We start from the raw sequence: 16,127 nt of genomic DNA, 5'->3' as shown, positions 1-16,127 counted from the left end.
GGTATGTATCCCTGATCTCAGATCTTTATTAGAAGGCCATGTAGCATGTTCACTGAGGTACTGATGTCGGCTTTCAATACCTCCGCAGGGATGTTGTCGAGGCCTGCTGATTTGTTGTTCTTTAGGGATTTGATCGCTTTTTCAACTTCAGCCCAGGTTGGGGGTTCACAGTTTACATCAAGTTCCTGGTTAGCTGGTGGCAGTATTGGAGGTTTCATTGGGGAGGTCTATTGAGGATAGGGCTTGCCACAAGTTGCTCGAGATTTCCCGAAAAGTTGCCCGAAATTTCTCAAAAAGTTGCTCAAAAGTTGCCCAAAAAAAAGTCAAAAGTTGCTCAAAAGTTGCTCAAAAGTTGCTAAAAAAAAGTAAAAACTTTTTTTTTTGTTTCTCTCCTCTTTTATTTGGTCTGATGCAAAAATATGCAATCTGTACAACAATGATAACATTTCTAAGCATTTTTGTGCAATTTTGCGTTGTAGCCAGCGTCGCTAAATAAACTTGTTCACAATGCTTAGTTCCTTGCCCCCGAGTGGGGGATAGGGCCGGAAACTTGTTCACAATACGTGTGAGTTAATACGACGCATCAATATCAAAATTTTTTTAAAAATTAAAAACAAAGATTTTCCCGCCATTTTTAGACGATTACTTCGTTTAGATCAAACTGAAATGTCCATGCGCGTCGTCCAGTTTAGGAATTTATCCTTATTGGATACGAGGTGATTATAACAAACTCGGATCTTCCCGCCTAGTTTGTTATTTATCCCTTTTTATCCAACAATGAGGAACGTGATGGCTCATTAAAATAAAAAATTCATGAAAAAAAAAAATTCCGCTGTTTGCTTTACCACCAGAAACCCATCAATGGATAGCCTCTACAAGGCGTTCAGAGTTAATTGGGTGTAGCGCGAAAAACGACGAGGGAAAAAATGGGGGAGAAGCGCGGCGAGAGAAAGCTCTCCCCTATTTTTTCGCAGTTTTTCGCGCTGTGCCCCAACTATCTGAACGTCTGGAAGAGGCTAGAAAAAGAACTACCTACTTTTCGCTGATTGGATCATATCGCCACTATTCGAATAGTTTACGAAACGAAAGCAGTAGATCCCTTCACGCTCTAAGGGGCATTATGGGTAATCAGGGCAAATTTACAAAAAAGCGCAGCCGTAAAACAAAAGTTTATCTTTATATTTCCGTTCTGATTTCACAGAGAAATCCCTTTTCTAGGTTTACCAGCGTTTTTGAGCCGATCGAGTGATTGTTGTGGGCGTGGGAATCTTTTTAAGGTTAAAACCGGATGATTTGATCAAGTCTTACCCGCTCAAGCCACAAAAATAACATCTCCGTTACTCTGATAAGTAGGCTAATTTCTAGCTCAATCGACTCAAAAACGCTAGTCAATGTAAAAAAGGGGTTTCTCTATTTACAGCAAAAGTTTCTTCTCGAAAAATGAACCGCAGAACGGAATATGAAGAAAAACGTATATTTTGCCGCTTTGTTTCTTTGAAATCTTGCCCTGATTACCCATAATGCCCCTCAGAGCGTGAAGGGGTCTTTTCTTTACGTCAAAAAAAAACTTGAACGTGTATCTCATTCTGCGTTTACTTTGTATTCACCCCGGACGGTGCGGCGCTTTTTCACATCATGACCAGGTTTTCTACCTAAATCCTGGGTTAGCCGTTTCTTGTTTTTCTAACTTGTTGTTCGTTTTCAGACTAACTTATGTTATCTGATTCAGGGCATAAAACGTCAATAGCTATAGGCACACGCAGTATTATTTCGCTACGGGATATCGCTGTGCCATCCTACGTTCTGGTTACGCCCTATACCCCTTCCGGGGTTCTTAGGGCTGATTGTAACAGCACAGCTTTGCCGTATACGACAAGCTGGCTTTAGACGAATGCGCAACGCGGGATATCTCGTGCAAATCAAATCTAGCACTTTGGAAACAAGTTGTAGGTTTTACAGTTACGAAATAATTTGTGTTGGGTTGTTAATTGTAAGCTCGCAGCATGCCGCAAAGTTGTCAAAATTAGTTCTTAGAGGTTTATTTTATGGCTAGGGGCCTCTCATCGGGAGATTCGGCTATAAGATACTGCTTCCTAATCACACGACAAGGAGTGCGGACGAACTTCGCCATTTCGAGTTCTCGGGGAATAAAAAAATTTTAGTTTGGAAATGGCGGAGATTCTAAACAATCCGGTCAGCATTAAATATGAAAATAACTATTATGAAAATGAATGCGCAATTAAAATGATGGAAAGTACTTAGTGAAGTTCTTACGACGCCTATTACAAGGGCCGTAAGAGAACATTAGTACATTAGATAAAAGTGATGAAAAGCCCCAATTTGTCACGTTACGTTCCAGGTGTTTTCTGATATGAACTGTCGTTAAACTACTGTTATCATGATATTTATCCTTCAGCTCCACCAAAGAAGTTCGAAATGAGCTGGCCGAGTAATTTGATAGCGAGGAGTTCCCGCTGAACGAGCTGGAATGGCCAATAAACCATATTCGTATTCCCGGTATTGGACTGGAACTAGCTTGCAACCGAGGCTCCTGCGGGGGGGAATATCATTTAGAACAGATTAATGCCATTTGCATTTGAAGACTCCCCGCGTTCGCCTCATTTGCAAGCTAGTTGCAGAATATGGTTTAAGACATGCCTGCAGCGGATCATGGCAGTTGTTTTTATCATCTTGGACCAGATAGTAAAACCTACATTACATTAGCCATTGATATTTGTTTTCATGAATACAACTACCATGATTCCCTGCAGGCACGTCTCATAGGGGTTATTGGCCATTAGCAGGGTCCAGCTGTATTTCTACACTCGCCTGGAAACATTGCTCATCAGCATCACAGGGTTACGTACCCCACTTGGGTTGAAAGCAGCATAAATTTTGAGGGTGAGGTGCCTTGCCGATGAACCCATTGACCCACAAACCATTGAAAATGCACTTGTCCATTCACTCCTAATTCACTGGCTCCTGCATGATTCACGCTAACTCAGACATTAATTCTAACGCAGGACACGGGAAGGGTGGGGGGTGGGGGGAGAGTGCGATCTTTTTTATGCTTCTGAGAGTTGTGGCACAGGATAAAGACAATAAACAGGCCAAACTGGACTAAACCAGTTTGTAACCAGGACAGAGTTACAGCAAGTATGAGTGCTTGCCTTACTACTCATGGACTTCAGATTACCACTAAATCACTGCAGTCTGCTACCTTCAGAAGAAGTTGATTTGAAATGATTTTAATTAACTCTTATCACATTTGTACAAGCCTTCAACCTGATACCAGGAGCACGAAACATCCCTGGACCAGAATTTAAACACTTCCAGTCTAAGGATCATTTGCACTTCAATATGGAGATCTATTTAAAAAATTAAAACTTTTGCTACAAATCTATAGGACTTTCTGACTAATAACATTTGTAAAACTATTTTCCATACTCAACTATACACTTATAAACATATAAGCTATGCACACTATTAAAAAATACTAGATAACTATATTTTCTATCTATATGAATAGATAATCTTAAGGACGTTCACGCCCAAAATGTTCCCACACAGAATTTTTTTCAATACCTGCCATGTAATACGGTAAAGATTAACTTTTGCCAAAAAAGGCCACTGTGCTCGTTTCTGAGATAAGACACATCAAAGACCATGCTTTTTTAGAAGATCCATGAAAAGTAAAGAGGGATCACTGACCATATTTGTTTTAAGACAGTAAACTGCAGGTGAGGTTAACGCACCCAGTTCAAAGCCATCTAATTGCTTTTATTATATGGGTTGCTGCAGCTGTGACTCTGTCTTGGCCCATAAACACTCAAAACAAGAACTTGGCCAATATCCAGCCACCTTGCCCTCATGCTTGTTCAATAACCCCTATTTATTATATTGCTTAAGCTCCATGAGCGAGCAAGAGAAGCCAAATCCTGCACTGCAATTGGCTACCATAGAGGGCAAGATGGCACTATCTTGCCCACTCGGGACTACCCACTGTGTCTCCGAGAAAAATTTCCCCAAAAGCGGCACAGTAAATCCTTTATTGACCAAACTTGTTCATTCAAGATAGTTGGATATTGGGCTCATTCTTTTTTGGAAATTTATGGACCTTGACTCCATCTCCGTGCATATACACACAAAAAAATACAGTGAGGCCATTATCCAGCCATGTATTACATGGCGTAAAGTTGGGACATGAATTATGCGCGCAGATAGGAATTGTGCCACAACAATGTGCGTGAACGTCCATAAACTTCTCCATCTACTTCTCTATTTATATAATCTGGGTTCCTTTAGACAATGTAAATATAACTACACAACTTAAGTTATTCCTGCACAAAAAAAAAAATGGTGGCTGAGACCACTGTGCAGCAAAAGTCTCGTCTGATAAGCACACTGTCATTTATTACCTTAGAGTACCCACCAGTCCACTCCTGAGGCATATTTATCTGCATGCACTGATGAAATTAACACATTAATAATCAGTAGTCTCAGACTTTTGAAACAAAACATTCAATTACTGTACTGCTTTAAGCATTTTAACTGACTTATGAAAATATATATAATTATAATGTCTTGATTTATGAAAAAGGTGTCAAAATTGCTGCAAAGCTTTTTTGTCCGTCCTTTTCTGCACTTGAAATCCAGGGGAAACTTCTGCCAAGGAGGGTGGTGGCAGAGAGCCCAGGGTGCTGGCTACTAGCTGGTACTGAGCTGGGCCCCAAGGGCCATAAAGCAGGGGGGTGGGGTGGGTCACAGAGAGAGGCATTGTTTGCTGAAAAACTGGTCATTTTCTTTGCAGGACAGTCTTGGCTGGCAGTTCTGTGCAGGCTTAGTGACTGGCAGCCAGCCAGCAACACACAAGCAAGGTGAGTGAGTAGGCTGCAAGATGACAGACTGCTTGTGATTGACTGACTGAAAGAGCCGTGTATTTTCTTGGAAAAGTGACAGGTTGAGCATTCCATTGAAATTAACACAGTTTTCATAAATCCAGACATATATACAAACTAGCACATGTACATATTAGTAAGATAACACCTACACTACACATTGTAATATTCATTGACACAGAGACCCATAAACATAGAAAAATGTACAAAGTATACTTGTCATCTGGACGTTAAAATATTAGCTGCTCACTATGCACACAAGTACAAAAGCAGTAACATGCTTTGCGCATGACTTACAAAATTAAGTTTGAGTAAAAACAGACTGGTTATTATTGCATTTTAAATTCTCAACTTAAAAGTTTTTTGTAAACTTTTATTTAAATCAACTCACACAACAATATTTTTTCCCCAAATCATTGCGACCTACCACAGCACTAGTTAAGGCACCGTACAAAATCTGGTAAGTTGCCTGGTTTTCCTTTCTTTGCCTCCAGTGCAGCAACATCTGGAATGCCTTTTCATATGCATCCTGTAGGTGGTCTACATCCAACTGAGAAAGCTTTGATTCTTCAATGTTTAACTCACGCCCAAGTTTCTTCCAAAATGAACTAACATCATTTGCCAGCTCATGCAGTTCCTTTTCCTCAGGTATGCCTGGTTTGACTAGAACTACAATAAATATAACATAGACACATATCACGTATCAGTATAAGTTTACCCCTGCGAAATAAATTCCCAGTAGTCGGGGAATTCCTAGGAATTCCTAGGAATTCTTAGGAATTCCAAGTTATTCCAAGACATGCAAATTATGCTTTATCCAAGACCTTGGAATTTCTGGGAATATTTGGGAATAGTGGAAGTATGACTGGGAATTATTGGGAATTCCTAGGAACTCCTGTTATTTCCCAGACTGTTTTAAAAAATGTGTTTGGAATATCTAGGAATTTTTGGGAACAGCTAAAACACATGAAATATTGTATTTGAAATTTCTATAAATTTCCCAAAATGTCAAAATTAAAGATGAACTCAGTGCATGAATCAGTTTCTGTGAATTAGTAAAAATCAACAGGATCATTTCCCTGGAGTTCCATACCTTTTTATTGTTGTCAAGCTCCAAGGTAATTATTTCCAAACAAATGTTACTACATTAATTCCAGTTTAAAGTGCCACTGAAACGAAATTTTCGTATGTGAGATTTTTGCTTAGTAATAAAGTTTCAACCTTAGTTGGAAACACTGCAGACTTTTTTTTCGCATACGGTAAGCGAAAACTGCTTTTTCAGCCGTTCGAAATTGGCTGGTTAAGGCCAAAATTGGCGGCCATCTTGGCGCGGCCAAAACAGCCTAGTGACGTCACTGGTTGTATTGCTCTCATGCCGCGCTGAAAATTTAGAGTGATTATGGGAGAAGAGAATACTGTTCGAAGCCCCCCAAAAAACATCTTAAGAACATCTCAGGGCTGTAAAGCAGATAATAACAGTAGCCTTAGACATGAAGAGGTGGAGAGTCGATCCTGGGGCTTTTCAGTCTATTTAATTGGATATTTTATGTAAGCAAGCAAACGAGTGGGAGTTCTTAGATCGCAAAATGATCGGGACTCTTAGTGAAATGGCCAGCACTCAATTAAACAATATCTACACTCATAAAGTTAAAAGACATGAAAACAAGAGAAAGCGGCTTTTGAAAATATTATCCGGAGTGCTGCTGCACGAATCGTAGCAACAACGTTTCGAGTTTTCGAGTCGCTTCGCTTCGAGGAAACCAGACGCTTTGTGAGTTTCACCGCGGACGAGATTGTGCCACAGTGACCTTTAGTCTAGTTGTATCTGCTACATTCTACAAGTTATCACAACAGCAACAATTTAAGAAACCCTCTTATTTTATATGAGGGAGCGAATTTAAACTATAAAGGTAAACTTAGCTGCCATGACCCTACAATTATATGTTTTCAGGAAACGAGAGAAAGCGTGACAATGTCGGCGGAGAAAGGTCATATATGCAAATTAGTTCAAAATAAACTAGTGACGTTTAAAGCAAACCCTGCTGCGGATCACAATTTTCAAAGATACATTTTGTCTACCACAAGAACTCTCACTTATTAGTATCATAAAAAGATGCTCTCTGTGTTAAAAGAAGTACTCGACTCAAAGCTTGTGGACCGTTAATAACTTCATGATTGTGCGGATGGCTGATGCGCTTACGGCTTTTAATGCAGCAAAGTTGCCGAGGATATATTCGAATCTTGTTAATAGACCTTAGATAAACGTGAGAATCCAAATTTCAGAACCAGGCTGAAAACAGACGACGAAATATCGTGTTTAGGCTTCAGGACGTGATACAAAAGTTGCCACACTCGTCTTCGAAATCTCCAATCGAGTACTCAAGATGTTCGAAAAGTATACTGAGCTGTTCTAATCTGTAGCATTCATTTTGGTGAATCTACATTCTTTGGCGCCCTCCAACGTTTATGATGTGTATTTCCTGTCAAGGCTGGACTGAAATTACAAGGTAGGAAACTAGTAGGTATCGACAATATGAAGAATAAACTTAAATAAATCAAGTGAAAACAAGAGAGAATCTTAAGCGCTTCTTGCGTGAATACAACCAGTGATGTCACAAGGTCCTTTAACTCGGTTCCAGAGCCCGGACACAGTTTTGCTCCAAAAAGTCGATTTCAGCAGCTAAAAAGAGCACTTTCCGTTAGGATTTGACAGAAATAAAGTTCACCATTATTTTAAGCACGTTTGAAACTATAAATTGGGCTAAAAAAAGAGAGTACGAAAATTTCGTTTCAGTGGCACTTTAAGTCTGACAACTCAACATAAAACTATAGCACTCATAACATTGCTTTTTAGATCCAACCTGATTTGTTAGTGTATATGTGCCTGTATGGACCCTTAAATCAAACAACCAGAGTTTAACTGATAGAAAAACGGATGCTCTCAGATTTGATAAATAGATTAAGCAAAAAATTCCTGTCAGCATAAATGTATACATATTATTTACAATTTCAATAAAACCAAAAGTATATATATGCATGTATATATTTAATATAATTGTAGATTCACACACATACCCATCACAGCTCACTGTTGAACAATTTTTGACTTGATCCTTTATGACTTTAGGAAAAAGAGGAAGACATCTCTCACAGATGTCAGAAATGAAAAGCTCACAGTTTCCACACACTTGCTGTACATTTGTAAAACTGTACTGTGACATTCTCTGGACAAATTACCCATAGTTTCATTAAAACAAGGATATCTTTAGCAGCCTCTCATTGTCATACAATGTCTTGAAATTAAGGCCAGAATAGCCATACAGGCATATTCTTTGGCAGAAAATGTTTTTTTCTTGTGAACAATTAGTTTCACTTTCATTAGGGGAGTCCAGTGAATGGCCGTCAGTGTCAGAGTTCTCAATTTCTTCAGAGGAGTCAGAACTAGAAACTTCAACATCATTATCTGAATCACTGTCTGTGGACAAATCTGAATTGTTGTGTGTATTACATCAATTGGTATTTCTGTAGTCTTTTCAGGTACAGTGTATAGGCAACTCAATTTCATCAAATGCTTCTGTGAAGCTTCAATTCTTGCATAAAGGTTGACTCCATAGTCCATCAAAGTCATCCACAACATTTCTGCCAACAGCCATCTCACTCAGGTGAGCCGAAAACTCTGAGGTGTTCTGTTCATGGTGCTGGAAATGATCTCCAGGAAAAAGTGATGCAAGAGAGGGAGAAGACATCAACTGGCCTGGGAAGACTGCTTTAAGCAATTTATGTGGTCAAATCTTGTAGATTTTGGTATAGGTATAGTGGGATCATCAATATGTTTCTTGTATTTCCTTGCCCTCGCAGTCACTTTAATTCATGACACAACAAAATCAAAAGAATAAAAAAGATTATGAGTCAGTGGGAAACAAATAAATAACTGACATAAATAAATGACAAATAAAAAAAAACCTACATCTCGATGTATTGAAAAGACTATAGATCTCATATAATGTTAATCCTTATAAATAATTCAAAAGGGAAAAATGATAAGCATTGCAAATTTCTACTTGCTGCATTGTGCTGACTGGGTGTTGAAACACGTGGGCTCTCAAAATCGATTTGGTGGACTTACAACAAGCTTAAGCTTATTTCGCAGAATTTATCTCATTTTCTCAGGTCGATCTGAAACCTTTTAGGTGAATTTCAGCTTTTGGGGTTTTTAAAGAGCACACAATGCATTGCTTAGTTTGATTTATTTAGAATTATAGCTTATAATAACAGAAAATCCCTATAAAATTGGATTCCTTACCTTTGCAGTGAACTTGATTTAAGTGCCTCACAATCCTTTGTTATCTTGACAACCGTTGGGAACAAATCAACTAGTTAAAGTATGTTCTATTTTCCTCGATTTCTTCGTAAAAAGTCTGTGTAGTTTTTTCCTTTTGAAGCAAGACTCATCTTTCAAAAGACCACCAAAACAGCGTGGAAAGGGAAGCAGACTTACCATCGAAAGCGACTGATCTGGCAACCTCGTTGCCAGTCTCTCTCTCCTTCTTCTCCAGTTCCCATTCTCTCCTCAACTGATCAACTGAACCAATCACAGCACGCGAATTTTCACGTGACTATTCTCGTGACTGAACGGGGCAAAGATTGCGTTAGTCATTCTCTTTTGGCGCCCATCTTTGAATTCTGCGTTAACGGTTGTGCCTATTAGTAGATTTCACTTCCAAAATTATATCAAAATGGTTTTTGCTGCGGTCCTGTGACTAGAAGAAAACAACGTGAGTGTCATTAACGAGAAACGTGTTATTCTTGGCGAAGATTTGGAGCTAAAAGAAAGTCTTACTGTGGATGTTTCAACGGGGAAAAATTCAAAGGGCAGATTAGCTGTATACAAAATTATTTGGTGAGTAATCGAATTCAAGTAACCCTATATTATACAAAGTAACTTCTTTTATTTACACAAAAGCTTTTGAATGAACTTTGTCATCACGAATCATACACGAGTGGGTCACTCAGTCATGGCATGAAATGAATTCTGGCTAAAGCAAGGTTGAAACAATTTAGGTTGCCCAGAGGGCATGCCTAAACAATTTGATTTGCGAATAACAAGTCGTTTCTCTCGCCACACTTGTTCAAACGAAACAAATATAGCAGTTCTCGCTGATCCCAGTCAAAGTTCTTGACGAAAACTCCAACGAGGCAGCCACAGTCTGCATGAGTTTGATATGTCTCCTGTGTGTTTCAGCCTGACTGTATGGCAATCTGTGTTGATCTTCAATTTTTGTCCATCCGTATATTCTTTCGCGTTTACTCTATTATTTAAATGTTCCTTTAATGTTTTAAGTGTCTTTTTTAATATTTCTAATGTCTAAATTTGGCTAAAAACCGTGATATATATCCTCCAATTCGAGAGTTGTTGATACACTTATAGAAGAAGGAAAACCTTGATTTAGTCTACTGTAAGCTCAAGATTTATGTAACATATTTATCAATAGTATACAAGCACCTTCACAATTATTAAGTCTTCTCTTTTAACATTTCAACCAGCTTACAGTCAGGCCTTAATTAGCTGCATGTATTAAACTGTGAGCACATAAATATTTGGATCTCAGTCTTACAGTACCTCATAACTATCGCAGTGTAATGTATTTTTTTAAATTTTGTTTTAGGTGTCATACAACAAAGATGAAGATGAAGAGGCTAGCTACAGAATCAACAGAAATAACTGAACAGCAGCTAAGTTTGCCCAAACTCAGCCTTTTCTTAATTTTAAGGAATGTCTCAGTTTTGTTCTTATCATTGATTCCTTACAATCATGAAAATCCAGATATGTTCCACACAATAACAATAATTTAAGGTAAAATCTTGTGTATGGAAAATTGTTGGATTTGTAAATTAAAAAGTAAGTAAATTATCTGAAAAAGTTCTCTTTTTATCAAACATGTAAAAGTTTGACCTTCATATCTGTTTTCAGTTTTACCTTTGATTCTTGATGTAATGAAAAAGAAACAGGATGATTATTCTTATGTTTAAATTCATGAGAGCCAATGTAATAAACCATTCATTTAAAACCTGTTTGATGTGATGTCAGTGACTTTATTTGTTATTTTAATGCTGGGCATTTATCATCAAAATTTTGTCTGGCCTACAAATGATACAAAATTCCCAGTTTTTCTCAGATTTTCCCAAAAATTCCAACCTATTCTCAAAAAATCCTACAAATTCCAGGTTATTCTCAGAAATTCCTAGGAATTTTTGGGAATTTTAAGGAATTTTCAAGGTGAGTATATTTCAGTTGGAATTCCTAGGAATTCCTAGGAATTCCAAGTCAGCTCTATGTAAACTTGGAATTCCTAGGAATTCCTAGGAATTCCGAGTCCGAATTACCGTGAAAATTCACACCTTAGATTCCTAGGAATTCCTAGGAATTTTTTCCTAGGAATTCCTAGGAATTCTTAAAGTTATTTCACAAGGGTAAGTTCCTCATAAATTTGACTTTGCTGCTGACAAGCATTCTTCAAGAGCATTCCGTTGGGTTGACGCAATCTTGATCAGAATCAGGATCAACTTAAGGATACAGGTATCTTAGTTCCTTTAATAGACCATCATCCAAGTGATATTAGATCGGCAGTGGAGGGACTCCCTTATAATACTGGCTATATAGGTACGTGCGGCCCAAAGACTGGGCCAATCTTGTTTCTATATAATATTTTGTACTATTAAGCAACCAACTGATGTCTGCACATGTTGCAGGGCTTTTGTCTCCATATTATGCTCCAGACCTTATGCCAAAGAGTGCTCACCAAATTTCCAGAGTGTTCTTTGTCTGGGATCTTAAGTTTCAGAACTCTTTTGCATTAGCTTAAACCATTATTCTAGTACCAGAAGTCACTGAGTGAGTACTAAAAGAGCCATATAGTGTATGGACAGCAGTGGATGGGCTTATAACAGGTCAAGCCATTATTAATATTACTTTTAAGTAACCCACCATTTCTTTTGGCTGCAATTGGTGCCTTTTCATACTCATTTGATGAATCTCTGCTACAGTCTGTCATAGAATCTGTGCTGTCTTCTTCACCCCCTAAAAACAGAAAACAATGCTTACTTCATAAGTACACGTCAAACCTGTTAAAAGCATCATTCAGTCCTCTACAAAGCTTAATTTTCAATGAATACTGATTCAATACATGTATTTCTAATAAGTCACACTTCACACCAGCCTTATTGGAAATATCTCCTTATTTCAAGGTTTATCTGTGTTCAATGAGTATGACTTTATATAGTATGTCTACATCTACAGCCTAATCTGAACAATAAAGAAAATGGTTCATGTAGTTTCCTTACTAGTAATAAAACAAAATTCTCTGGCCACATTATTGAGCCCAACTCGGACATGACACAAGGCACGGTAGAGGTCTACATAGGGTGTAAGCGCAGATGTTGTATCTCTCCAGCGAAGTAACATCCGATATGGTTTCTTTTCCGCATTAGCGGCTATTTCATCCAGTACATACTGACTAATGCCAAGGTGAATTCCCAGCGTCTGCCACTTTGCACTAATCTTCCCTGCTAGTAGATCTAGCTCACAATCACTTGGTTTTCCTTCTTTAAAAGCAACTTCTCAGTATATGTGAAAGAAGAAAAACTTGCAGTTAACAAAGATGCAATTTTGTTACATGTCAAAGTTATATAAACATCATCTATCTTAATTCAGCAAAACATGAAGTTTATCCAAGGCACCTAGTGCAGCTCAATTTACCATGCACCATTATAGACATGTACACGGGCTGAAAATTTAAATAAAATTTAATTTCCCACTCAGTTGGTCACTTAAAAACTAAGAACATTGCAGAAATTTACAGCTCAGGCAACTTACCAGAAATTAACTGGAGGTCTGAAAAACTTTATAGCAGATTTACATAATGTGATTTTGTACGAACCCTAGGGCTTTTAATTACTGTTTGCTTTGCCCTGTTGATATTGAAATTAGTCATATACATGTGATATTGACAAAAATAACATCAGAATAATTACATACTGCTATGTAGAATACTGTACATTCCTTGATTCTTTCAAGAGGGGGACATTGGGGGGTTCTGAACACCGCAACACCACAAAAAAATTGACTTGTAAATACCGCAATATCGCAAAAAAATCACCAAATACCACAATACTTCAATACCGAGTCAAAACTCGATGTCATACCAAAACCACTACTCTGTATGTAATAAGTTTAGAGCAAATAACAGGAAAATAGCAAGTCAGAATTTGTAAATGAACGTTTAGCCAGGCAATTTTTGATTTAGACAAAATAAGCAAAATAAGTAAACATCCATTGGCATGTTTGCAAATAATTAACAAAAAATAACTTACAATAGTTAATACCCTTTTACAATTGTGACTCAAGAAATTGCAGCTTACTATTACAATGACAGCTAAAGTTTTGTTGGGAATGTCCAATTGGAAACTGGAAAAGGCTTACAAATTTGTGGTGAACTTGGAGGATAATTTTTAATACCGTCTAAAATGCTAAAAACACCGCATCCTGCAGGTTAAGAAAATACAGCAACACCACATTTCGAGATTAAAATTACCAAAATTGTCCAATACCGCATTACCACAAACCCCAATGTCCCCCCATTGAAATAAGCAAGGTTCATTTGATTGCTTAGTTATAGTACAGTGATGCTAATTTTACGCTCATGTAACATGCTTTTCAGAGCTTTGTAATTTGTCATAAAAGTAAAAGGAAGAAAGAATTAATGTGTAATGTTTGAAACACATGATTAACTCTTTTAAAAGGAATATTTTGTATATTCTTTCATATAACATGTTTCATACTTTTGTTAAATAAATATAATTATTGTAATTTATTAAGTCCAATTTGTTTTTCTCTATAACTGGTAAACATCAGAATTATGCTGTTACATTTGACAATCATTGTTTTGAAAACCTGCACCTATACTTTAAATGCAAGCTGTGTGTACGGTGCAGGGATGCATGTAACATTGCAAAAATGCCACAGCAAAGAAAAGCATAGTATGACAAGGACTGATAATCATGAAATAAAAGACAGATTAACATGCATAAAAGTGAAAAATTGTTTTAGTTATAGTGTCTTCAAATTTCACTTATATTTTCTTAGCTTTGGAACTAATTTCCATGGGAGAAGAAATGTAAATTACAATGATTTTAAATTACTTAAATTACGGCCACCCTCGGGGAAATTGGAGGAAGCTACTAAACAGTGGTTGCCAACTTTAAAGGCTGCGGGTTCATCAGGAATTGGCATGGGGCTTACTAGAAACACCAGGTTATTCAACTTTAAGGCCTGATTACATGGAGGGAGGGTGCTCTGCCCATCGAGTTGGGAAATCCACCTTTTCAAATGTTTCAGAAAACGCATTGAAGTATTTACATGCATATACCTAGACAGGGTAAATGCCTACCCAGGGCACCCTGTCTACTTGCCCAAGGCACCCTTCTGGGCAGACTATCTTGCCTTAATGCTATGTAAAATATGAAGTCAGAAGACCGCAAAAGCAGTGTTTTAATCTAAGGTAGCTTTTAACATTTAAACTGTCTGTGGTGACCCTGCTCAATAAGTAGAGTTTAAAATATTAGTCCTAGCCACTGAAAAGTGGCCACGAGCAGAATGAATAACAAAAAAAATTGTTATGTAGCTAGCGTGTTTCCTGCTAGAGCGCGCCCATTCATTGGCTAGTTCATGGTCACATGACACCTAACAATGAACCCGTTTACCGCCAAATGCCACGAGCGGGCAACATTGGGAAAAGTATGACGTCAAATGGGAAACAGTTCACTGTTACCTGCAAAAGGTTGAACGCTGTTGCACGTGATCAGAGCATGCAGTTGAAGGTGGCCTGATGTTGTCGCTGGAATCTTACCGTGTTTTTCAAAATTTGCTTTTGTTTTGTTTTGCTATATAACAAATGATTTAATGACTGATCCCTTGGGGAACAGTGAATGTTGTTTCCTGAGAATCTCACTGTTTCCCTGAGACGGATGTTCCCCTTGGGACCATTCATTACATGTAAGTGTTAAATATTGCCACCAAAATGTTACTTTTTCCCACCATCTTGTTTGTTGTGTTAACCGGCCGCTCAAAAGATAGCCCATTGACTATATATCATGCTTACTAGGTGAGTTGCATGTAAAGAGCCGGGTATCCCAGTTAGCCGGGGCACCCCGCCTCCATGTAAACACTGGGCTTCAGGCAACATGGAATAACATGGAATCACGTGAAAACGAATTATAAACAAGTTTTTATTCCGGGCCGGGGTTTTATCTACCCAATGCCCTAGCTAAGGCCCAGTTCAGATGTCGTGCTTTTGCCGTGCCGAACTAAATTCAGGAATTAAGTTCGACAAAAGCACGGCAGAAGCACGGCGTCTGAATTAAACTTTTGAATTAAGTTCGGCAAGCAATTAAGTTCGACAAGCTCTGCCGTGCTACACGACTCTGGCACGGCAGCGATTCAAACGTCGTGCTTCTGCCGCGCCAAACAAAATTCATAAACTACATTAATGTATTTTGGCGAGATTGCATTCCCACGGGGAGTTAGAAGGAGAATTGTTATGAGGCATCAGTATATCCTGAATTTGGTTTGAATCTGGCACGACGTCTGAATCAGAGTTATTTTTCTGCCGTGCCATAGTCGAACCTAATTGCAATTTAGTTTGGCACGACAGAAGCACGACGTCTGAACTGGGCCTAAGACATTTATCAATAGCAGTGTTTTAATTTCGTTAACCTCTAAACACAATTAAGCTGCCTTGTCGAAGTTGCAAAGAAATCGCTTTGTGTCGGTTTTCGTCGATAACTTCACGGGTAAAATGATCACAGACGGCACGCGTTAATTAATTTATAAGGTAGCAAACCAATAAAACTACCTTGTCATAAAGTAGGTTGACAACTTGTTCGAAATAAAGCATTCGTCTCTATTGTATAGGAAAGGCTCTTCTCACCTTCAGTCATGGTTCTTTGGCGAAAATCATCCCATTCCATCCGATTTCACAGCATACAGCTAGCATATCATACAGACTGTAATACAGAATTCATTTCAGTCAGAGTTCCTTCAGGGTCTTGAGTAGTCAGTCCTGGGAACGAGGTTGGGGCATTTGGTCGCGCCATTTTTGCCCGGCTATCTATAAAACGAGAACGAGGAATCGAGGAATCGAGGAATCGAGGAATCGAGGAATGGGGAATCGC

At 38.3% G+C, this 16,127-nt stretch overlaps 1 protein-coding gene and 2 long non-coding RNA genes across 3 annotated transcripts; 1 reads left to right on the top strand and 2 right to left on the bottom strand.

The window, feature by feature from the left end:
- Positions 1 to 3,232: 3,232 nt before the first annotated feature.
- On the bottom strand, positions 3,233 to 16,028 carry LOC110052580 (uncharacterized). Its single transcript, XM_089285717.1, has 4 exons — positions 15,884 to 16,028; positions 12,240 to 12,512; positions 11,884 to 11,976; positions 3,233 to 5,567 (listed from the first exon to the last, which is right to left on the bottom strand). The coding sequence occupies exons 1-4, from the start codon at positions 15,921 to 15,923 to the stop codon at positions 5,281 to 5,283; spliced, it is 693 nt and encodes a 230-aa protein (XP_089141843.1). The 5' UTR covers positions 15,924 to 16,028; the 3' UTR covers positions 3,233 to 5,280.
- Positions 5,973 to 9,265, bottom strand: LOC149117756 (uncharacterized). The gene is made up of 2 exons (XR_016206217.1): positions 9,202 to 9,265; positions 5,973 to 8,759 (listed from the first exon to the last, which is right to left on the bottom strand). It is a non-coding gene; the product is annotated as an uncharacterized LOC149117756 (long non-coding RNA).
- Positions 9,595 to 10,970, top strand: LOC149117755 (uncharacterized). The gene is made up of 2 exons (XR_016206216.1): positions 9,595 to 9,798; positions 10,565 to 10,970. It is a non-coding gene; the product is annotated as an uncharacterized LOC149117755 (long non-coding RNA).
- Positions 16,029 to 16,127: the final 99 nt, after the last annotated feature.

The sequence above is a fragment of the Orbicella faveolata genome, unplaced genomic scaffold (assembly GCF_042242905.1).
Source record: "Orbicella faveolata isolate gen_17 unplaced genomic scaffold, um_ofav_v1 contig_1, whole genome shotgun sequence".
Taxonomy (NCBI): Eukaryota; Metazoa; Cnidaria; class Anthozoa; order Scleractinia; family Merulinidae; genus Orbicella; species Orbicella faveolata.
Note: the sequence above shows the minus strand (reverse complement) of the source record. Positions and strands in the feature narration are given on the sequence as shown.

Bases quoted from the DNA above. Each gene is read 5' to 3' on its own strand.
- LOC110052580 (XM_089285717.1), bottom strand. From the start codon at position 15,923: ATGGAATGGGATGATTTTCGCCAAAGAACCATGACTGAAG. The intron at 12,513-15,883 runs GTGAGAAGAGCC...TATACTGAGAAG, and splicing joins CCAAAGAACCATGACTGAAG to TTGCTTTTAAAGAAGGAAAA. The intron at 11,977-12,239 runs GTAAGGAAACTA...TTCTGTTTTTAG, and splicing joins AGAATTTTGTTTTATTACTA to GGGGTGAAGAAGACAGCACA.